The sequence below is a fragment of the Bos indicus x Bos taurus genome, chromosome 26 (genome assembly GCF_003369695.1).
Source record: "Bos indicus x Bos taurus breed Angus x Brahman F1 hybrid chromosome 26, Bos_hybrid_MaternalHap_v2.0, whole genome shotgun sequence".
NCBI classification, from domain to species: Eukaryota; Metazoa; Chordata; class Mammalia; order Artiodactyla; family Bovidae; genus Bos; species Bos indicus x Bos taurus.
In genome coordinates, this window is record NC_040101.1 from 30,826,270 (window position 1) to 30,849,455 (window position 23,186).

Genomic DNA, 23,186 nt, shown 5'->3' on the forward strand with positions numbered 1-23,186 from the left:
AAGCCAGCCTGACATGGCTCCTGAGCCTCTTAGGCTTTAGAGATGGGTAAGGTTAGGACCGGGAGTAGCAACATCAAAAGCCAAAGACAGCTTCATTCTACCCTATATAGGACTGACATGAACAAGTCAAACAGATGGAACAGAATGGTCAAAAATCTATCACTGGCCTGTCTCCTTGTAATTCTCACCAAAGGAATCATTCCTTTTGGTTTGTTTAATAAACTAGTACTTCCTGAATGTCTACTTTGTGCCAGGTGGCTCTAGCAGTGAATAAAACAAAAATTTCTATTTTTATGAAGCTTACCTTCTAGTGGTGGGAGGGCAGACAATAACCAAATATATATGCATGCATACATACATATACACACATACATACAAAGAGTGTGTTAGATAACATAAGTGCTCATGGGAAAGATAATAAGCAGGAAAGGGAAAAGGGTAATATTGGGGAGGGCCACAATTCTGCATAGGATGGCCAAGGAAGATGTCACTGGGAAGATAACAGTTGAGTCAAGGTTAAAAAAAAAAAGAAAATCGTCTTTACCCTGAGAAAGAGAACATATTAAGCCACTAGCAGTTTGGGCAAGTAATAACTTGAGTCCTACTATGGTGTTCAAGGGAAAAGGATTTGAAGAAATTTTAAAATGAGAGAAAGACTCAGGCCATGGACAGTTAGGGAATGTTGGAAAGGCAAGGAAATATGACGGTATTCCTGGAGGCTGGAGAGGAAAAGGCAAATACAAACCAGGCTTTCCTCAATATGTCTTAGGGACTGCCTTTAGGGAACAGAACAGTACATATACTACATATATTATTTCTTATACTAAGCCCTTATACTAACAGAAATTGAAGAAGACAGAGGGAGATAATAAAAAATATGGGAGGACAGATCTCCCCATAAGTTTTTCTGCTAAAAGAGAAAAATATACAAAAATGAAAAAGAGACGAGTCCAAATTGAACAGGAATTGTGGAATGCTAGCTAAACTTTTACCTGTCCATACTGGCCTCTTAAAAGCTCAAGGTAAGAAAACGAAAGTGGACTTGCCCACCTGTGTGACATCATCTCCAAAAGTATTTACACCTGGGAACACCCAGTAAGGGGAAAATATCTGGAGACCACACTTTGTCCACAAAGATTAGACAAGACTATTGGCAAGCTGGAGGAAAAACCATTAGCCACCATGACAATATTAGATCTGGGTGATAATTTTGGTAACTGGACATCCATGGAGACCTAAGATTAATTAATTAGCAGGCAGTAGAGCATAGCAAGTTACTTCTCTAAGTTCACCTCCTCATCTGTAAAATAAGGGCTCACAGGGCTCCTGCCAAGAAGCCAGTGAGATCACACATGCAAAGCCGTTTGCACAGTGTCTGGTACAAAGTTAGGCATCCAATAAATGGCTGCTGCCAGCATGAGTCATTTTTATTATTAATAATGTACCTGAGCAGCCTTGGCAAATGTTGGCCCATGGTAGCGGCCACCGATGCGCAACACATCCTCTGTACAGTAAAAGAACTCGGAGAAACCATAGAACTCGCTGTTGTTGAAGTCAATGGGCGACTGGTAGATGCCGTTCAGTGAGGCCTGGCTGGTGTTGGAGCGAGCCAGCAGGGGGCTCAGCATGGCCCCACAAGCCGCCCAGTCCCCTCGTCCTCGGACATGCAGGACCTGACTGTTCCTTTCCACCACATCTGTGAGTCCCACAGGCAGGCAGGGATCCAGAAAAGGATTGTCAGGACTCAGACCTGTCTTGTGGCCTAGCAACCTGTCACAATGACAAAAACAAACAAAACACATCACAACTGCACCCAGCTTCCTTGAAGATGCTTCCCAGACGTCTTGTTATTCTACATGACAGCCCTAAACACAAGGATGAGCATTACCACTTAGTTGCATCACATGAACTTTTAAATTATGCAAATTCAATTTAGAAAAAGAAAGAGAAATATGGCAGTGATTTTGTTCACTTTTTCAGTCAACACACATATTTCCCAATATATAGTGAAACTGGAGATGTGAATCTGCTATTCTCCATCTGGTGTTCATTACCACTCGCCTCTTAAAAGTGAAAAGATTTCACCGTGCTGATCACAGTTCTAATGTTTTGAGAGACAACTGGGAGGAGGTGAAGTGGGAAGGGCTGAGGACTGTCCTGAGGACAGTCCATGGCAGTGGAGCAGTGGCGATGGATGGCAACAGTGACTGAGGGCATGCCCAGCTCTGCGGGGGAGAGAAGGCCAAGTTTTGATGCCCACCATGGCCATCACACAGCTCTGGTTATTTCAAGTCTCTACTTGTCTAGCAATAAGAGATTAATATGCAGATCTGGCCAAAGGTGGAAATTAAGTGCAAACCAAATACAACTGTAGTTTGCCAAATACAGTGAACTACTCATCAATTCCTAAGACAACTGTGGGTGAAGATGCACACACACGTGTAAAGGCCAAAAGACGGAATGGAATGTGGCAACACAACAAAATGCTTTGGAACAAGTGGAGCCTGTTTTGAGGATGTGACACCACCTATAAGGAAAGCTCAGGGAATTATCACAAAGAGAAAGAAACATCGAGTTTTAACATCGCAGGAAGCACACATTCCTCTATACATGAGCAGCTTCACAAGATGAGTAATCAGTCTTCGGGATTAGGTAACTTAGATACATAATGAGAAAAAACTTACACGTGAGAAGATGATGCAAGCCTGTTCTGAAGCAGCAGAAAACAGCAGGCAGATATAAAGGAGGAGCAAAACAACACAGGAAGAAAATGGAAAAGGAAGCACAGAAGCTAATGAAGAAGGACCAAAACAAAATTGGCGTGAAACTTTCATAGTAATTGTTCTTCAGATACCACAGTGCTAATGGGAGCCATCTGAGCTCTAGGCCAAGCAACATTTGTACGGAGGCCTGGATATGTAAGAGTATCTTCAGAACACACACTGCTGGATTTTAATGCATTCATCAATCATCCGAATAACAGACTTCTCCCAAAGCACCTTGAACTCTTAGGAGCTGAGACTTAGAAAAACGAAAAAGACTGGAGACAATATTTTGTCTAACACGCTCCCTGTATAAGACAATTGACTGCTGTAGAGAAATTATTATAAATGGGATACACCAGTACCTTTCAAGCTATTGTTTCCAGCTAAACAAATGGGGGTGAATAGTTTCATGGTGGAAAAGAACTCTGTTCTCTATTATGCTGTCCTTTAATGTGCATGATGATACAAAGAATTATAAATACTAAAAACCCCACAACTATATGTATCAGATCAGATCAGAACAGATCAGTCACTCAGTCGTGTCCGACTCTTTGCGACCCCATGAATCACAGCATGCCAGGCCTCCCTGTCCCTCACCAACTCCCGGAGTTCACTCAGACTCACGTCCATCGAGTCAGTGATGCCATCCAGCCATCTCATCCTCTGTCGTCCCCTTCTCCTCCTGCCCCCAATCCCTCCCAGCATCAGTCTTTTCCAATGAGTCGACTCTTAGCATGAGGTGGCCAAAGTACTGGAGTTTCAGCTTGAGCATCATTCCTTCCAAAGAAATCCCAGGGCTGATCTCCTTCAGAATGGACTGGTTGGATCTCCTTGCAGTCCAAGGGACTCTCAAGAGTCTTCTCCAACACCACAGTTCAAAAGCATCAATTCTTCGGCGCTCAGCCTTCTTCACAGTCCAACTCTCACATCCATACATGACCACAGGAAAAACCATAGCCTTGACTAGACGAACCTTTGTTGGCAAAGTAATGTCTCTGCTTTTGAATATACCATCTAGGTTGGTCATAACTTTTCTTCCAAGGAGCAAGCATCTTTTAATTTCATGGCTGCAGTCACCATCTGTAGTGATTTTGGAGCCCCAGAAAAATAAAGTCTGACACTGTTTCCACTGTTTCCCCATCTATTTCCCATTAAGTGGTGGGACCGGATGTCATGATCTTAGTTTTCTGAATGTTGAGCTTTAAGCCAACTTTTTCACTCTCCTCTTTCACTTTCATCAAGAGGCTTTTGAGTTCCTCTTCACTTTCTGCCCTAAGGGTGGTGCCATCTGCATATCTGAGGTTATTGATATTTCTCCTGGCAATCTTGATTCCAGCTTGTGTTTCTTCCAGTCCAGCGTTTCTCATGATGTGCTCTGCATAGAAGTTAAATAAACAGGGTGACAATATACAGCCTTGACGAACTCCTTTTCCTATTTGGAACCAGTCTGTTGTTCCATGTCCAGTTCTAACTGTTGCTTCCTGACCTGCATACAAATTTCTCAAGAGGCAGATCAGGTGGTCTGGTATTCCCATCTCTTGAAGAATTTTCCACAGTTTATTGTGATCCACACAGTCAAAGCCTTTGGCATAGTCAATAAAGCAGAAATAGATGTTTTTCTGGAACTCTCTTGCTTTTTATATGATCCAGCGGATGTTGGCAATTTGATCTCTGGTTCCTCTTCCTTTTCTAAAACCAGCTTGAACATCAGGAAGTTCACGGTTCACATACTGCTGAAGCCTGGCTTGGAGAATTTTGAGCTTTCCTTTACTAGCGTGTGAGATGACTGCAATTGTGCAGTAGTTTGAGCATTCTTTGGCATTGCCTTTCTTTGGGATTGGAATGAAAACTGATCTTTTCCAGTCCTGTGGCCACTGCTGAGTTTTCCAAATTTGCTGGCATATTGAGTGCAGCACTTTCACAGCATCATCTTTCAAGATTTGGAATAGCTCAACTAGAATCCCATCACTTCCACTAGCTTTGTTCGTAGTGATGCTTTCTAAGGCCCACTTGACTTCACATTCCAGGATGTCTGGCTCTAGGTCAGTGATCACACCATCGTGATTATCTGGGTCGTGAAGATCTTTTTTGTATGGTTTAAATACTTTATCTGGCACACAAATGAAGAATCAGTGATCCATGCAGTGCTGGAGGAAAAAGTGTCTACTCTGAACTTAAAGAGAATATTTTATGCACGCTATGGAATCTTTAAGTCCGATGTCAAATGCAACTCACTGTAATTCGGCAAACAGGTTCTGAGCACTTCCACGTGGAAGAAACTTCTAGAAGCTATGTTATACTACACAATTTAAATTAATGACTTAATTGAGCTCAATTATCCTGTGATGCCATGTCTGAAGATGGGCACTTCAATAAGACACTGTGCTTTTCTAAGTCCTAATAACAAAGATTAGAAGGCACTCCGATGAAGATCAAGTGGGACTGCTAATAGACATGCTCCAAGAGACAGTGATGGACAGGGAAGCCTGGTGTGCTGCATGCAGTCCATGGGGTCACAAAGAGTTGGGCACAACTGAGTGACTGAACAACACAAAGCTACCCCACTGGCAGGGCTGGTGAGGAAGGAGGAAGCAAGGACATGTCTATTAATATCTTGGTAGGATGTAACCATTTCTCCCAAATATCTGCAGCCTGACAACATTCTATTTCAGAATCACAGATCCCATGTCAAGCATACCTGTTCTTGTTAAGAGTTTCATTCAATACAAGATCTTCATAGCGCTGCCGGGCAAAGTTGCCCCCAAAACCCAGAAAGGTCGTGACGTAAACCCTATACACGTGTTCAGTGTGTTGCACGTCACAGCCCAGGTTGAACTCAGCCAGCAAGATCTTGGCAGCTTCTTCCTGCAATATGATGTAAAAGAAATTCTAGTTTTGGTTGATTTTAGCAAGGTATGACACTGCTAATACACCAGGTTTCATTTGCTATGACTACTCTTTAAGACATTTTGTATTAATAGCATTCTTTCATCTTCATAGAGCTATTTTAAACAAAGACATAAAATGACCCTAACCTTGTCACATGATTAACATAGTCACAAAATTCAGAGCTGGTGACTTTCAGAGTTTAATTATTTCAAAGATGATGAAACTTAAGCCTGTATGACCGCCCTACTCAAAAAAGTTTGCTTGTTCCTTACTATCTACAGATAAAAATGCCAAATCCCCTAGCATGGCTCCCAAAACTCCTCATGATCTAACTTTCTTTATCTTATCACTTCCTAGCATTCCCTATTACCACACTTAAAAACCCTATACTACAACAGGCTATTCATCATTCCCTGGACATTCTGGGCTCTTTGCTGTTTTTTCTGTGCTTTTGTGCGTACTGTCACCTCCATACAGATGGCCTTCCCTTAACCTCCACTATGCAAAAGGCTGCTATCATCCAAGGACCAGGTAAATACCTTACTTTCCATGAAACAGCATGGAAGGCGCCTATTCAAGCCTTTGTGAATGTGGTTCACCCTGCCAGTGCCCACACTGCCGTGGCTCTCTGTTTAGACCCAAGATGCTCAACCAGAGGTGATTTTGCACCGCCAGGGGCAACTGGCAGTGTCTGAAGACACTTTTAATTGTCAAAACTGGGAGTTTGGGGGATATAGGGGCATTATGACATCTGATGGAGGCCAAGGATGCTGTGAAACATCATACAATGCACCAGACAACCTTCTACAACAAAGACTTATTCAGCCCAAAATGCTAATTGTGCCAATGATGAGAAACCCTAGTTTAGATCAAATTACAGAACTTTCATGGTCTGCCTGTTATCACAGGCTGTCTCCACTGATAGATCACAAGCTTTTGGGGCAGTGTAACATGTCTTATGTCTTGCACATACTAGGTGCTGAAAAATGTTTTATTTCTTTTTCTTTCACATGATAAAACCTCTCCCTCAAAATGCATTCTTTACATTCTAGTAAGGCAAGGAATAACAGAAGCACAAGAATGGAATCATCAGTAAAAGAAAGGGAATAACATCTAATAAGTATTTATCAAACACTGTACACTGAGATTTACATTATCATGTTTAATCCTCAGGCAACTCTTCCAGATAAGTAGTATAATAATAATAGCTAAAAATGTACTAAGCTTTTATTACACGTTGGGCAGCTTGTTAAGTACTTTATACAAGTGGTTATTTCATACTCACAACTTTATGAAATAGATACTGTTATTATTCTCTTTTTACACATGAGGAAACTGAGACTCAGAGATGTAACTGACCCAAGATAGCATAAGCCAGCAATGATCTGAAGCAATATATGGACCCAGGACAGTTGGTCTAAGTCAAAACATAGGCCCTTCCTTCTCAAAGACGGGCATTCCTAGCAACTGAATTTCCCCAAAAGGTAAAATACCTCTTGTGGAGAAAGGACAGAAGTTGAGGTAGGAACTTCATAAGCAATTTGGAGAGAGGCTCCTCCCATATCCAGTATCCCTACTGTCCTTCTGCGTCCTGTCACCAATTCCTGGGGAGCCTCGGCATCAGCTTCTGAAATAAATGAGGTAAGTTAAAAAGCAATAAAAGAAAGCAAATTGGGATGAAATAAATGAGGAAAGTTAAAAAGCAATAAAAGAAGCATGTTAAGTTTTGAAAAAAGAAGGAAAAAAACAAATCAAAATTAGCACTTACATGCTAGTGATTGGTTATGACACAGACCTTCAGCCCTTAGAACTGTCTTAAGAAGACAGTATCACTCACCATCTTCATGGTCAAATCTTCCCAAAACAAAGTTGATTCCAATCCATGCATAAACCCCTAAGTAAGAAACATAAAAGCCCCTGCTTAATTCTCTACTGTGATAGCATGTGTACACCTCCTACAGCTGCTCTTTCCCCCTTTTCCTGGGAAAAAAAGTGATCATAGTATTTTATTCCACACTCTTAATGTATGAATTTAAAATTTTTTTATCTGGTGATGTTTTTCCCTTTTAAAATTATTTGCATTTTCTAAATTTCCTACAATGAATAGGAATTAATGTGTAAAAATAAATGTTAAAAGATGTAACTCTTGGAGTTCTAGCTCTGGGCAAGACAGAATTAATGAAGCACACTCGCCCTGTCTCCCCACTAAATAAAGTATAAACTCTGGATAGAATGTACAGAACAGCTGTCTGAGGAGTTTGAAAGTAAATAACAGAAGGCACACTGGGGTAGACATCAGACTTTAAAGTACCACCAAAATTGCAGCAAGTTTCCCATTTCCCCCCCTCAGATACTGTCTGGCCTGGACTGAAAACCAGCTTGAAATACAAAACCAGATACGCACAGAAAGAACTACAAGGCCCTGTTTTGTGGTCCAAGGACCATAAAAGGGGACTCCAAAGGTTCAGAAGGGAGGGGCAAGGGGAGTTCCTTTCTAAAAAATTTGGTTCTCTGCTACCCCAGGCAATCCTGCATCAGCACAGGGAGAGACTGGGTAGATGCCTATCTCTCTGAGAAGTATGAATCCTTTCTGACCAGAGGAGCTATGGCCTCAAGAGTTGAGGCCAAGTCCTATTGCTCACTTTTCTCCCTCTGTCCTCTACCACTTAGCCCTGGATACAGATGCAGTCGTGGGAAATGCATGGCACACTGGGCAAATTAAACCCCTGACTTCCTACTGAAGGACCATGAAAAGTGAGCTGCAGGGAACCAGAAAGTCTTGGGGAGATAGTGGAGAGTTGGGAATGAGGTGGTGTAGGAACTCCTGGGCTCACATATATGATCTGATTCTAAACAACATATCAAAGGTTCTGAGAACTGACCTACTGGCTAGTCAATCCATTTGTATGGGCTGTGCCCAGGTTCAGATTGGTCACTGGCTGGCACACACACCGGACAAATCCTAATTTCAGTGCCAGAATCAAAAGAATCACAGTCCACAGAAGGTAGGTCAGAACTTAAGGCCTGAACCTAATCAGTCTGCTAAGACAAAAAAATTAACATTCCCTTCATGACTGAAACAAGACCCATGGTCTAACAATGTAACATTCAAAATATCTAGGATACAATATAAAACGACTTGACAAAGAACTAGGAAAATCTCAACCCATAAGGGAAAAAATGCCAACCCTGAGATGACACAGGTGTTGGAATTATCAAATAAGGCAGCTATGAAAAATGTTCAGTCACTCTATTGTGTCTGAGTTTTTGTGACCCTTTGGACTGTAGCCTACCAGGTTCCTCTCCGTCCACGCGATTCTCCAGGCATGAATACTAGAGCGGGTTGGCATTTCCTTCTCCAGGGGATCTTCCTGACCCAGGGATTGAACCTGAGTTTCCTGCACTGTAGGCGGACTCTTTACTGTCTGAGCCACCAGGGAAGCCCCAAGGCAGCTATACAGCCAGGACATAAGAGCATTCTTCCAATGAATAGAAAGAGTCTCAGCAAAAAAACAGAGTAAAACCTAATGGGAATTTTAGGACTGAAAAATGTAAAACTGAGATTGAAAAAGGTGAATCTGTTCCTCAATGTGAACTGCAACTAGAAGACAAACAATTTTCTGTTTTTCAAGAAACGGAAATATAATTCATCACAGAGGGCACATTTGGGCAACATAAGACCACGCATGCAATTCCACCCCAAAGCTACAAACCCCAAGTGCAAGCTTTTACTGCTCAAGGCCCAGTACCTTCTTGCTTTCCAGAGATCACTTCTGCCTGAGACTGAGAAAAGAGGAAGTCAAACTCCAGAGGTAAATCTTTCACTAGATCAGCCAAGATAGCCAACTGCTTCCTGCAAGAAAGAACCAAAAAAAAAAAAAAAGCCCTAAGAGTTAATGGTTAAACCCTCTTCTCATAAACAGCCTCAATTTGACCTTCTACTTAGCCTTATTAGACCCCACTTTCACCGACCCAAGCCACTTGATCCCTGCTTCTGTTTGGTACCCCCTTCAATTTCAAAGTCTTAAAATTACTCAAAAGCATAGCCTCCCTCTTAAAAGGCAATATGGTAACAATAATACTTATCTTTTATATAATGCTACAATTCAAATAGTATTAAAAGATGAGACTATGATTCTATGCCTCTCAAAGACTAAGAATGGATAAGCTGCAGAAAACTGAAGCACAGTGTCATAATCTATAAAATAAATGTAATTACGCTATTCCTAACCACCATGAAAGGAGGCTGCTAAATTGAAGAACACACTCTCATCCTCAGACCTTACACAATACAGAAACACATCACCGCACAGGAAGAAGACTTTGGCCCACAAGTTTTTATATGATCCTTTACATAAACTCTTAAATTTCCCTTTCCATATTTCAAGGGTTGATTTTCTTTGTCTTCATAAAAATCTTATCATCTGGAAAAGCCAGAGCAGGATCAAAATCCAAAGGTCATAATTTGGGGATGATGCTTGAAGCTTTAATCTACAGGGCCATTCTGTCCTCTAAAGTTTTATGTTATTAGTACGATCAGGTAAGGACAAGCAAAGAAACAAAGCTAGAAGTAATAATATGCATCTAGAGACAATGCTGGTTGAAAATAAGAGTAATTATCTTGGATTTTAAAAATTACTCATTACAAAAATATTCTGCTGGTTATACTGGTTGTCAACATGACTTGATAAAGAATGTTAGCCCTTGAAAGTGAAAATTACATTTAAAGTAATAATCTTCCAAGATAATGTCAAGTGTAGTTTCTAAAAAAGCTCATTGTTATATACAATAAATTTTTAAGATAAAAACTTCATAGGGGGAACAAGAAGTGCTATTTTTGCCATTCCTACTGAATATGCTTCAGTAAGCATACCCAAAGATGATACCAAAGAATACCCAAATACACCAAAGAAGAGGGCTTGCTGGTCTGGTGATGATGTTCCAGAATGGGCACCAACACACTCTGCTGTTTGAAATGTACATTACTGGTACAATCTTTCTAAAGGGTGATCTGGGACTATGTATCAAAGTTTTTAATGTGTTTAAACCTTTGACCTAGTAACTGTATTGTAAGACAGCTATTGCAATAAAGTCATCAGACAAGGAATACAAAGAAGAAAAATACTGCAGCATTTCTTATAACAGTGAAAAACTGGAAAGAATCTAACTGTATGTACATCAGTAGTGACTGGCTAAATAATTTATGGTATATTCATACAATGTTATAGCACACAGATGTTGAAAGAAATGAGGTCAATTTCCATCTACCTGTATTGACATGAAAAGATTTCGAATTCCAACAGGTTAGAAAACAGTATATATAATATTATCCCAATTTATATTAATAAACAAAACACTCCATGTATTTCACAGGACAGGATGGAACATTGGTTTTCTAAAATTCAATACTGCTTTATTTAAAAAAAAAAATCTATGGCAAAATGCTGACAACTGCTGAAGCTGGGTGGTAAGTAAATGGGGACTCACTAACACTGTTCCCTCTACTTCTATATATATTTGAAATTTCCCATAATAAAGTTTTTTTTCCTTGTTACTTTATAGTTTTCTTACAATATCACTTTGTAATTCTTTAAAGTTATTTCTATTACAAAATGAAAAGGCAGTAGAATAAATTCTATTAGTCTAGGCCTTTGGCAAAGAAATAAAACATACTGCTAATAAATCCAAAATACAGTCCAGGTGATCCACCCCTATTTTGAGTATTTCTCACAAATACTAATAAGTAACAAAGCATTAATTATATAAAACAGGTTCTTGCAGTGACTGTTACACTTATGTCAGCAACTATAGCTACCTTAGAGGTTTCATAAGCCCAGGATAGATCTGCTGCTGCTGCTGCTGCTAAGTCGCTTCAGTCGTGTCCGACTCTGTGCGACCCCATAGACGGAAGCCCACCAGGCTCCTCTACCCCTGGGATTCTCCAGGCAAGAACACTGGAATGGGTTGCCATTTCCTTCTCCAATGCATGAAAGTGAAGTGAAAAGGAAGTCGCTCAGTCGTGTCCGACTCTTAGCGACCCCATGGACTACAGCCTACCAGGCTCCTCCATCCATGGGATTTTCCAGGCAAGAGTACTGGAGTGGGGTGCCAATGCCTTCTCCACAGGACAGATCTAGGCATTATTAAAAGAGGTGATCAAAAAACAAGTTAAAGGCAAGTTCTTTAAAAATTCTTAAGATAAAATAAATATTAATATTCAGAGCTCCATGATGACAGAGAACATCTTAGACAAATGGGGTGGAGCTAATAGGGTGGTTTGTTTAAATAGAAACTTCTCTGACAAAGGAAAGGATGGGCAGTGCCAGGAGATGGGGCAATCCTCTCCTTTGCTTCACTTTGCTCACAAAATGTGGCCAAATCTTTGCCCTGTTGGTTGGCTCTGCCTTTCTGACCTCTGAGTCAGCTTTTTCTCTGGCCCTCCAACCTCCGTCCTGGTTTGTGAGACCTCAGTCCATTCATAGAACCTATGATGTGGCACCACCTGTGTCATCCACACTCTCCCAAGGGTTTGTAAAATTCTGAATGATGGTGGTGGTGGTGGTGTTTAATCACTCAGCTGTATCTGATTCTTTTGCAAGCCCATGGACTGCCAGGCTCCTCTGTTTACGGGAATTCCCAGGCAAGAATACTGGAATGGGTTGCCATTTCCTCCTCCAGGGGATTTTCCCAACCCAGGGATTGAAACAAACATCTCCTGCATTGGCAGGTGGGTTCTTTACCACTGAGCCACCTGGAAAATCACCTGGGAAGAATGATGTATTACTTTTGTCAAAAACAAAAATTCTAAATTGCATGTGTAGTATGATAACGATTTTGTAGAAGTTACACATAGATGTACAGATAGAAAGGAATAGAACAAAATGAAACCGTTTTGTAAGACAGTAGAATAATAACTTTTTTGTTTTGCTTTTAAAATTTAATGATGTAAGGTTCTAGCAATAACATCATAAATTTCAGTTTTAAAAATAAGTAAAAACAACAAAAAGATTAAAACCAAAATGTTTGAGAAAATAAGCAGCTAGAAGGCCTTTAAGGATGACAAATGGCTTCTCAACAGTAAACCAGAGAGTAAGCCAGTAAGCCTGTGTCTGAGCAGCAGGAAAGCAGGCACTCAAAGAAGCAGTGGCACACACTGTATTGTGTGGCATGTCTGGCACAGGCTGAATGGAGCCCTGTACACATGACAGAGGTTTGCATTGCTGTTGGCCAAATATACAGAATAAAGTTCTGTGCAAAGGGAACTGCTAATTATCAAGGGGAAATATTTAAGCTAATAAAAAATACTGATGACTATGAGACTGTGGACATTCCAGAAGGATGGATGTTCCAATTAAGGGAGCTCATTCCTACCCCCAAGACCACAGTAAGTGTAGAGGGGTCAGGGAGGTGTCAAAGGGGAGAAATCACAAACAAGGAGGGATCGGACCTAAGTATAGCCACTGCCTCTTCCTTTTCCTCCTCCTCTAGGATTAGGTGACAAAAATGCCAGGCTAAACTGCCAAGGTCATATGGAAAAAACTTACCTGACAAGTGATTAAAAACCTGGTCTCAAGCCATGGAGACCGAGTTTGCAGGCAGCACCAGCTGTCACCAGGGAGCCAGGCAAAGTTACAGAGAAAACTCAAATCTTACCAGAGCCCTCCTACTAGCCCCCAGGTACCCAGTCCCTCAGGTGACCTTCCTACCACCCTTGTGAAATTATGCTCCCCCTCTGGGCTTCCCTGGTGCCTCAGACGGTGAAGAATCTGCCTAGTGAAGAATCTGCCTGCAGTGCAGGAGACCCATGTTCGAACCCCAGGTCAGGAAAATCCCCTGGAAAAGGAAATGGCAACCCACTCCAGTATTCTTGCCTAGGAACTCCCATGGACAGAGGAGCCTGGGGTCACAAAGAGTTGGACATGACTGAGTGACTAACACTTTCACTTTCTAGGTGCTAGATAATGATCCAAATTTATCACCATCACTGCTGCTCCTAACCCTTAATCAAAACTAAAAATCATTACAGCCATCTCAAATAGATATTGATCCCAAAGGAGCAAATGCCATGGATGTGTGATAACTGATTGTGAAATAATGGGCTGCAGGATTGGCTCTGCTCTATTTTGAGCAAGAAGTCTTTTCGTACCACCTGTCAACTCTGTGTGATGTACCCGCACCCCGCCTTCAGATCAGGGAACCACAGAGAATAATGCATGAAACTGCACTTTCAACTCTCATGCCACCCACCCTCCTGTGTCTCACCTCTCAGGAAGAAGCCTCATGCCTGCCGTGCAGAGGATGTAAAGGGGGGTCTCCTTATGCTTCCTCACAGGCACATGAGCAGCAGCAAAGCTCAGCAGAGGACGAAGGTAATCGCTGGCATGTTCTGGAGTGTCTGCCATTGCAGAGATTCCTTAAGATAAAATACTTTCATTAAAGAGCAGATCACAGAGACTCAGAAGACTGATATCCCATAAGGGTCTGTCTAGGTCCTAATCATTTATTTATTTCATAACAGTAGGACAACAATGAATCCCTCCTATTATCCAGAATCTCCAGAAGAAAAGGGTAGCTTTCTTTCTCCCTCTTCTCTTCTCTCATTTCTGCAGCAGATAAAAGAGATCAACAATGATATAAATTCCATTTAGTACCTGGCTTGATTTTTTTAACCACTGGTTGGCTGTTTCGGTCTCTCATCTGTTTGATGTCCAATAAGTCATGAGGATTCCCATTATGTCTTGGCCAGAAATAAACAAAAATCCGAGAGCCACTGCTGCCACAGTCCACAACAAGTCCATAATTCAGATCTGGGTCTTCAGTGTCAGTAGCTTCAAGATCTCCTACTCGAGCCAAATACCTAAGCCGGGCAGAAAGAGGAGCTAGTGTTAAGCGAATAGCACCACCACTTAATTCTTCTGTTCATGAGTCTTCACTAAGTGGCTACATGTGCCAAGCACATGGGACTACATCCTAACAAAGGAATGAAATGACACTGACCATATTTACTGCTGTACATGATGCAACAGCTGGTTTACACTGAAATTACATAACTAGAAGTTTGGGAGTACTTCTGAAACTGGCCAGGGTAGCAAATCTTTTACTAAGCATTAAAGGGTTTCTAGGCCTGAATAAATACTGAGCCACTAAATTGGAGGGTGGTTTGCTATGCACACTAGATAACTAAGGCAATCCTAATTTCATTTTTATTTATCTATCCTTTCTTTATATATACGTGAAGAATATGGCAGAATGATACCTGATTGACAGCAGGAAGATGGAACAAGTAAAGATGCTACCATCAAAACCCCAAGGTTTGAGTCTCAGCTCTAGCACTTTCTGTGCTTTGAGACCGTCAGGAAATTACTTAACTTCTCTCGGGTAGTTTCCTCATCTGGGAAATCAGTGTAGTTGGGAGTCTCTACCCTCAGAGACGCAATGGGTATTAAGCAGCTAGCAGCTGCTGTGCCAACAGATAGGTGCTGTGCCCCCATCCCTGCTCTTACTGTTACATGATGAGCATAGGGAGAACTAGCAGAAGATGCTCTGGGGGAAAGGGCTGAAAAGTTCAGAAAGAAAAGAAGGCTAAAAGCTGGTAAAATCCTTCTTCTGAGTGGTGAGGCTTCAATAAATATTAAAGTTAAAAAATTAAGTAAATATTAAAGTTTCCTCAGAGTGTGAGGGTCTAAAAAGTACAAACATCACTGATGACTTCTTTCAAAGGTTTCATCTGAAGAGGAGACCAGCGAGAATGGCTTTTAGCTTATTACTCAAAAAAGGAGAGCTCTTTCTTGGTGCTAATATACAATGCATGGTAGGCAGACTAAAATTTTGTCTTCTAGATTCTTTGAAATTTGAATAAATATTACTATAGATTGAGCTAATAATTGAATGAATACCTTGAAAGGAATACTGTGAATTTTTCCGAGTAATACTGCCCCCTCCCCCAGAACAATCTTGTTTGTGTTTACTGGTGATTTCACATTGCTATACAAAGTTCCTTATTTTGGACAGAAAGCAAACTTGATGAAAAGAAGACCATGTAGAAACAGTTCTAAAATCAAAAGAGTAGGGCTGAGTACCTTTCCTATTCTAAAACACAAAATGCATTTTTTAAAAAAGAGAGGAACATACATTTGAGCTTGTGTGCTAAGTTGCTTCAGCTGTGTCTGACTCCATAGGGTTACAAAGAGTCGGACATGACTGAAGCAACTTAGCACGAACGCACATAATCCTGTAAATTACTGCATCGGATAGGGTCAGGGAGATGAGATAGGATAGGATAGGATATGAGAGTGAGTTGTGGGAAGTGAAGCAGATGGTAAAAATCTGTCTCACACTAGAAAGTTTACAGTCCTAAAGATTCCGTTCCACCACAAACTTCCCCATTCTAATTAAATTACTGGGCTGCAATGGGCTCACAATCCACCCAACAACTCTTAACAAGTCACTTCTATCACAGGAAGGTTGGGCAGACATCTGGGTGCCACAGACAGAAAAGAAACAGGCAAGATAATCCATGCCCCAAATGTCTTTTCATTTCTCATCAGCAATTCTACTTCACAGATCTTTATCTGCTTTCCTTCTCTGAAAACCACTCTTTCTACTTCTCTTTGACAAGATTCTGTATCCTGTCCCCTCCTACTTAATGAATAACTTTCCCCAGTACATTGGTTCTCAAAATTTGTGGGCTCAGAACCCCTTTTTACAGTCTTAAAATTAGTGAACTCCAAAGAGCTTTTGCATACATGGGTTACATCCATCTACATTTACCATATTAGAAAATAAAACAGAACATTTAAAATATTTATTAATTTAGAGACAATAGTAAATTCAATACATATTAACAAATTTTATGAAAAATAACTATTTTCTAAAACAGAAAAATTAGAAGTGTGGTGGTGTTTTAGAGTTTTGCAAATCTCTTCAGTGTCTGAATTAATAGAAGACAGCTAGATTCTCATATTTACTTCTGTATTCAGCCTGTTATAATAAGTTGTTTCGACTGAAGCATGTGAAGAACGACAGAGGATGAGATGGTTGGATGGCATCACCAACTTGATGGACATGAGTTTGAGCAAGCTCCAGGAGTTGGTGATGAACAGAGAAGGCTGGCATGCTGCGGTCCATGGGGTTGCAAAGAGTCGGACATGACTGAGCAACTGAACTGAGCTGACTGATATGAAGAAAATCAAGCTTCATATAATGTTGCTGGAAAAGGGAATAGTACTTCAATAGCCTTTTTAGATTACTGTGGATATTCTCCTTCGACACTACACTGAAAGTTGACAAGTGGAGTTTCTTACAGGTTGGTGGCAATGTGGAATCTAAACTCTAAGAACTTTTCATACTGTTACATTAAAATGCACTGGTCTATCTTTCACTTTAAATTGCCTTTACTCACACATGATGTTGTCACATCATATACTGAAAACTACTGGTTCATTGAGCTATGCATATCTTCTTAACATCGACATATTTCATTCTACCAAAACCCACATACTTTCATTAATATCACTACCAATTTTATCAAAAAAGTCTTTGAAGTATTGGGAAGCAAAACTTCTGAACTACTGGGAAGCACACCCACAGTGGCAGAAACAAATATCCCAAACTTCTACTTTTCACTTAAAAATTCAAATTTTATCATTGGCAATAAATACTGATAGTAATTTTCTGTGAGGTGATAGGTTTTTACTTCATTCATTTTGAAGAAAATGTCTTAACGAAATACCCACGTCTGAAATTCATAGTTGTTCTGACAGTTATTCAAGTGAAAAACAGTGTGATAAAAGCAGGGCTGTGTTCAGCTCACAACTCCAACACCGCCTAAGTGCCTTTCCTTGAGACAACCTGCGTACATAGCAACGTGCTTAATGCATATTTCCCATTTTGTCATACAGAACATTAAAATGATATTCTTAAGTGGAACTTGACGTTTCTTCCCATTGCAACTGTGTGAAGACACCATATTACTGGTTTAATTTGGTGCTCCAGCTTGATTTGTGCTAAAGCACTAGCAGTTCTACCCAACACTGCTTTTGTATCATCAGTGTAAATGTCAGCTCAGTGAAAAAAATAAATACTATCACCACAGCCAAAAGGTAGAAGCAACTTAGACGTCCATGATAGATAAATAAACATGTGTTATATACATACAATGGAATACGATTCAGCCTTAAAAAAGAAGGATATCCTGTCACATGCTACAACATGGGTGAACCTTGAGGACATCATGCTAAGGGAAATATGTCAGTCACAAAAGACAAACATTATATAATTCCACTTATAAGAAATATGAAAAATAAGCAAATTCACAGAATCAGAAAACAGAATAGTGGTTACCAGGGGCTGGGGGTAGGGAAAAAATTAGGGTTGTTGTCTAATGAGTATAGAGTTTCAGATTTGCAAGATGAAAAAGTTCTAGAGATTGGCTGCATAACAATGTGAAGATACTTAACACTTAAAAACAATTAAGATGATAAATTGTGTTATGAATTTTTTAAACACAAAATGTGTTAGTATTTTTATTGAAATAGTTTTGGCCTTACAGACCCCCTAAAAGGGTCTCAGAGACTTCCAAGGGTTACTTTGAGAGCCGCTACTTGAACACAATCTTCTTTCTAACAAACATCTGTCTGTTTGTCTTCCTATTCCTTCCCCTTTCCCTTCTTTGACATGGTTTTCCAGCTCTTAAGAAGCCTCCACTGAACAATGCCGATGCTTGTAATATTCACAATGACTTGGAGTGTCATTATTCTCTTTAAGCAGTTTGCTTATATTTCAGGCTGAGCCCTAAAATTTCTTTCGTGTTTGCTCCACCTCTCCATTTAGATTCTCAGTTTCTCAATAGTGAGTACATTAACTGCATGCCCCAATACAGTCAAAATGTTCCTCACATTTCTCCAATATGTATCAATCAATACTGACTGGCTTGGGCCTAGAGCTCACAATATGAAGCTGCTGGTCTGTTAACAATTCACCTAAGTCTTTGTATAGCTATACTCAAAATCAGTTGGTCTCTTTCTTAGAAAATTTCAATGGCTTTCCAAAGCATCCTGTCATACTCTTTGGTTCCTGTCACAATAAGAAACCTTAAAACTCTAATCTGGGTAAAACTCAACTTTGCTTTCTTTTCTCTTAAAGTCGCCTTGTGTGCACTGGCAGAAAAAAGTCAGCTGACACTACAATACAAGAAAGAAAGATAGGACCAGAGGGCATTTATGCTATACTTTCCACCTGAATCTCTCATCAGTAGCTGCAGGCTGCAGAAGTATCTATGTTTCTCATCTTCCGTACAGATGAGTAACTGAAGAAAAATTCTTCCCTTTGGCTTGAAGTAGTAGTATCATCTTTTCCTGGAATTCTGACCTCTTATGACCTATTCAGGCTTCTTAGAAGCCCTTCCTCGTCTAGGCTCCTAACTAAGATGCATCACTGGTCCTTTCTTGGATATTTTCATTTCTGATTTGCAATCCTAGACTTAGCCATCATGATTAATTACTTGCATTGCTGGATCCTCCTGCTTTGCTGACACTGCACTAAGTCAATCCCTAAAGAGGACTTAAAGCCCAAGAGAAAAACTCCAAAAGCTTTGGAATCCCTCACACCCACTGTCCCAGAAGACATCCAATTTACCATCACATGCATTTACCCCCGCCTCAAACCCACCAATCCTTTCTATATGAGAAGCATGATTTCCCTCCAGTCACTGCTGAGTCAGTGAAAAGAAAGATACCCACATATATATCACCCAAGGTAGAACTGGAAGACAACTGGCTTTTCGCTGCCATTATCCTCAAAACATTAACAGCATTAGAGCAATAACTGACCAAGCCATTAGCTTACAAAATCAACACAAATTATACCACTTCTAGAGTTCAAAAAGATCTCAGTAACATGCCAAAAGTCCACTAAAGTGGCCTCCATTAGCATGGAGCTACCACCTCTTTGATGAATTGTCATCATCCCAACTCTGTTCAAGGCTCAAAACCAAATATAATGACATTATAGCCAAAGCAGCTGTGCATGACTGATGATGGTACTACATGCCCAGAAAAGCATCTTGTAAAGTTACTACTTATTTCCTAACAAGATTAATCAGAGCAGTCAGAAACATTTATAATTTAAAGCTCTGCTTATAAACACTATGAACACCATTAAGGACAAGCAAATGAATAAATGCAAAAAAATGTCTTCCATTTCACTAGCAAAATCTCTGAATTGCTCCACTATACATTAGAACCCTTAACTTCATCTGTATATTTGTTTATCATTTTTATTCTAACCATAAGTAATGGCTCCTTTTCACTTGCTTTAAGCAGAATTAAAACTCCTAAGGAAGGCCACTATTGAGCCAATCACTGACACAGAAGCTCTCACTCAGTTATTCCCAGGTAGCAAAGGAACATGAAGGCACCTTCAATAGCTACCAAAGACATTCTTCAGAACAATAAGCCAGACAAAAATTTCCCCACTAATAAAGACAGCAGTAGGGGTACCAAAAAGGTTTTGTTGTTGGTGATGCTTAGTTGTTAAGTCATGTCCAACTCTTTTATGACTCTATAGACTGTAGCCTGCCAGGCTCCTCTGTCCATGGGGTTCTCCTGGCAAGAATACTGGAGAGGATTGCCATTTCCTTTTACCAGGAATCTTCCCAACCCAGGGATTGAACCTGGGTCTCCTGCTCAGCAGGCAGATTCTTTACCTCTGAGCCACCTGGGAAGCCCTAACAAAAAGTGAACATCATTAAACATTAAGGTGAAAAAGAAATGTACTGAATACAACTGTTCACTGTTTGTCTTGCACAATATACATGTACACATGCTAAAAAGAATCCCTTAAACTAAAAATTATTAATATATTTTAACAATTTACCAGCATCCAGGGCTAGCACATTCCAGAACTTTCTGACCTGGAGGAAATATTTCCATCTGAACTGTCTGATAGGATAGCTACTAGTCACACATGGTCAATGAAACCTGAAATGTGACAAGCGCAAAGAAGGAACTGTGCAGACAGTATTTGTTAAGTGAATAAATGAATGAATAAATGGGTGAACAATACAAAGTAAGTCTGATGAAGTTGTTGGAGCACATATTATATGGCACATACTAGATAAACAGTTGACTAAAACACATCTAACAAAAAATATTCTTAAAGATAGCTTTGCTGTGCATGTTGGGGGAGGACAAAGGGTATATGAGAAATCTCTGCAATTCTGCTCAATTTAGCTATGAACCTAAAACTGGTCTAAAAAATAAAGTTTATTTTAGAAGCATAAATCAAAAAATAGTTCTGGATTCAAACCTTACTGACACTCACCAATCTCTAAATTTACCTTTTTCTAAACTCTAGTTCTCAGGTAAACCTCCTGCTTTCTCCTTCAGCAACAGTGTGAATACATGTTTATATAACAATAATTCTTTGGTTTTGATATTGAGGGAAAACCCCCATTCGTGCTTCTAAAATTTGGGGCCATATCACCACCAAAGTGATATGGCAGGTTCCACCAATGACTGAAAAAATTCAAATTAAAATACAGTTTTCAATACAATTTGAAAAAATTCAAATTAAAATATTTTCCACAATTTAAATTGGAAAAAAAAATGACTATTAAATGTATGTGATATAAAAATCACAACTACAAGTCCTTGTCCTAATTGTTTATAAGGTATTGAACTTAAGTGATGGGTATTTCCCTCAATTCCTAGTTATTTGCTTAATCATTTTATCATCAGCTAATGCTCACTGGTGCCTAACAGTAACAGCCACCACAAAAAACAAATTCTGGACGAAAAATTTTAAATGGAGTTAGTGCTGCCCCTTACCTTCATTTACCTTCACTGTATATTTGCAGGGCAGAAAGCAGAACAGAAAAAATCAAGATTATTTCAAATAATACTAACAAGCCTAACATCCGCAGTGCACACCAGGCAGTCCCAGATGCTTTTCTTTTTTAATCCAAATGACAAGGCAGGCATTTTTTACCTCTACTTTATACTTAAAGAAATGAGATACCAGAGTACAACATCTGTCTAAGATCACTCAACTAGAAAATGATGGGCTGATTAACTCTAAAATCAACCCTCTGTCCCTATACCACAATGCCATGTTCCCAGATAAATATAACTGAACTGTAGAACAGTGCTTCCCAACTTAGGCTGCATATTAGAATCTCCTTGAGAAAAGGTCCAGTTGTTTGTATTTTTTAAAGGTCCCCAAATGATTCAGGAGCTTCCCTGTTGGCTCAGATAGTAAAGAATCCACCAGCAATGCAGGAGACTGGGTTCAATCCCTAGGTCGGGAAGATCCCCTGGAGAAGGAAATGGCTACCCACTCCAGTATTCTTGCCTGGAGAATTCCATGGACAGAGGAGCCTGGCGGGCTACAGTGCATGGGGTCAAAAAGAGTGGGACATGGCTGAGTGACTAATACACTTTTCTCATAGAATTGAATACCACTATAGACATGGTCTGTAGAAAATCTGAATTATTGAGTCTACTTTTAATAAATTTCCTCTCTCCCACCTACTGTCAAGATGTCAGCATATTATTAACCACTATCATCAGTGTGTCTACATCTAATGACCACCATACCCTTCCCACTACTACCATTCTACTACCATCACCTGCTATGTCTGAGACAAGAGAGAACCACGCTAATTAAAACAGTATGTACATGTACACAGTGAGTGAGTGAGTGAAGTCGCTCAGTTGTGTCCGACTCTTTGCGACCCCATGGACTGTAGCCTAACCAGTTCCTCCGTCCATGGGATTTTCCAGGCAAGAATACTGGAGTGGGTTGCCATTTCCTTCTCCAGGAGATCTTCCTGACCCAGGGATTGAACCCAGGTCTCCTGCATTGTAGGAGAGCAGGAGGGCCACCGTCTGAGCTACCAGGGAAGATCACTATATGTACACAGTAGTATATTTTAAATGGATAACCAAAAAGGACCCACTGTATAGGACAGAAAACTCTGCTCCATAATATGTAACAACCTAAATGGAAAAATAATTTGAAAAGAATGGATACATGTATATGTATAACTGAATCACTTTACTGTACACCTGAAACTAACACAACATTGTTAATCAACTACACTCTAAAAATAAAAAGTTAAAAAAACAAAAATATAGTTTGTAAAACAAAAGCAAAGAGGCTCTATTTGAGTCTAACATCACTACAGTACACAAGCTCCTAATACATGAACTTAGTGACGTCAGATATGGTTACTCATAAGCCTCTTCTGGTTAATTTCTGCTTTTTAATTTTATTCCTGATTCTTGACTATGTACAGTCCCTGATTCTTTGTTCCTGATTCTACACAGTTAAACTATTATCTCATTGGGAAACAATTATTCCTTCACATATGCCTTCCTACCTAGATTACAAATTCCTTGAGTTCAGGGGCCACGTTTTATTCACCTTTGTACTCTAGCGTCTAGCTCAGTGTCTCACATGCTGCAAGCTCTCAACAGATGTTTGTTTCCTAAATGCCTCATATAGGCAGCCATGAGTGAAGTTTAAGGACAC

General features: G+C 40.1%; 1 protein-coding gene and 1 pseudogene across 3 annotated transcripts in view; one reads left to right on the forward strand and one right to left on the reverse strand.

Moving 5' to 3' along the window:
• ENTPD7 (ectonucleoside triphosphate diphosphohydrolase 7) overlaps window positions 1-23,186 on the reverse strand; it is a 37,131-nt gene that overhangs the window by 8,300 nt on the left and 5,645 nt on the right. For 2 of the 3 annotated variants that reach the window (XR_003508844.1, XM_027528842.1), the window contains exons 4-10: window positions 14,306-14,511; window positions 13,917-14,067; window positions 9,404-9,507; window positions 7,492-7,548; window positions 7,148-7,281; window positions 5,464-5,630; window positions 1,446-1,770 (exon numbers count right to left, since the gene is read on the reverse strand). Coding sequence is in view for 2 of the 3 variants with exons in the window: in XM_027528842.1 (XP_027384643.1) it covers window positions 1,446-1,770; window positions 5,464-5,630; window positions 7,148-7,281; window positions 7,492-7,548; window positions 9,404-9,507; window positions 13,917-14,067; window positions 14,306-14,511 (1,144 nt within the window). In the remaining variant the exon portion in view is untranslated. The remainder of the gene's footprint in view (window positions 1-1,445; window positions 1,771-5,463; window positions 5,631-7,147; window positions 7,282-7,491; window positions 7,549-9,403; window positions 9,508-13,916; window positions 14,068-14,305; window positions 14,512-23,186) is intronic. The other variant, XM_027528843.1, reaches the window with a different exon arrangement.
• Window positions 1,768-3,328, forward strand: LOC113884324 (annotated as a pseudogene).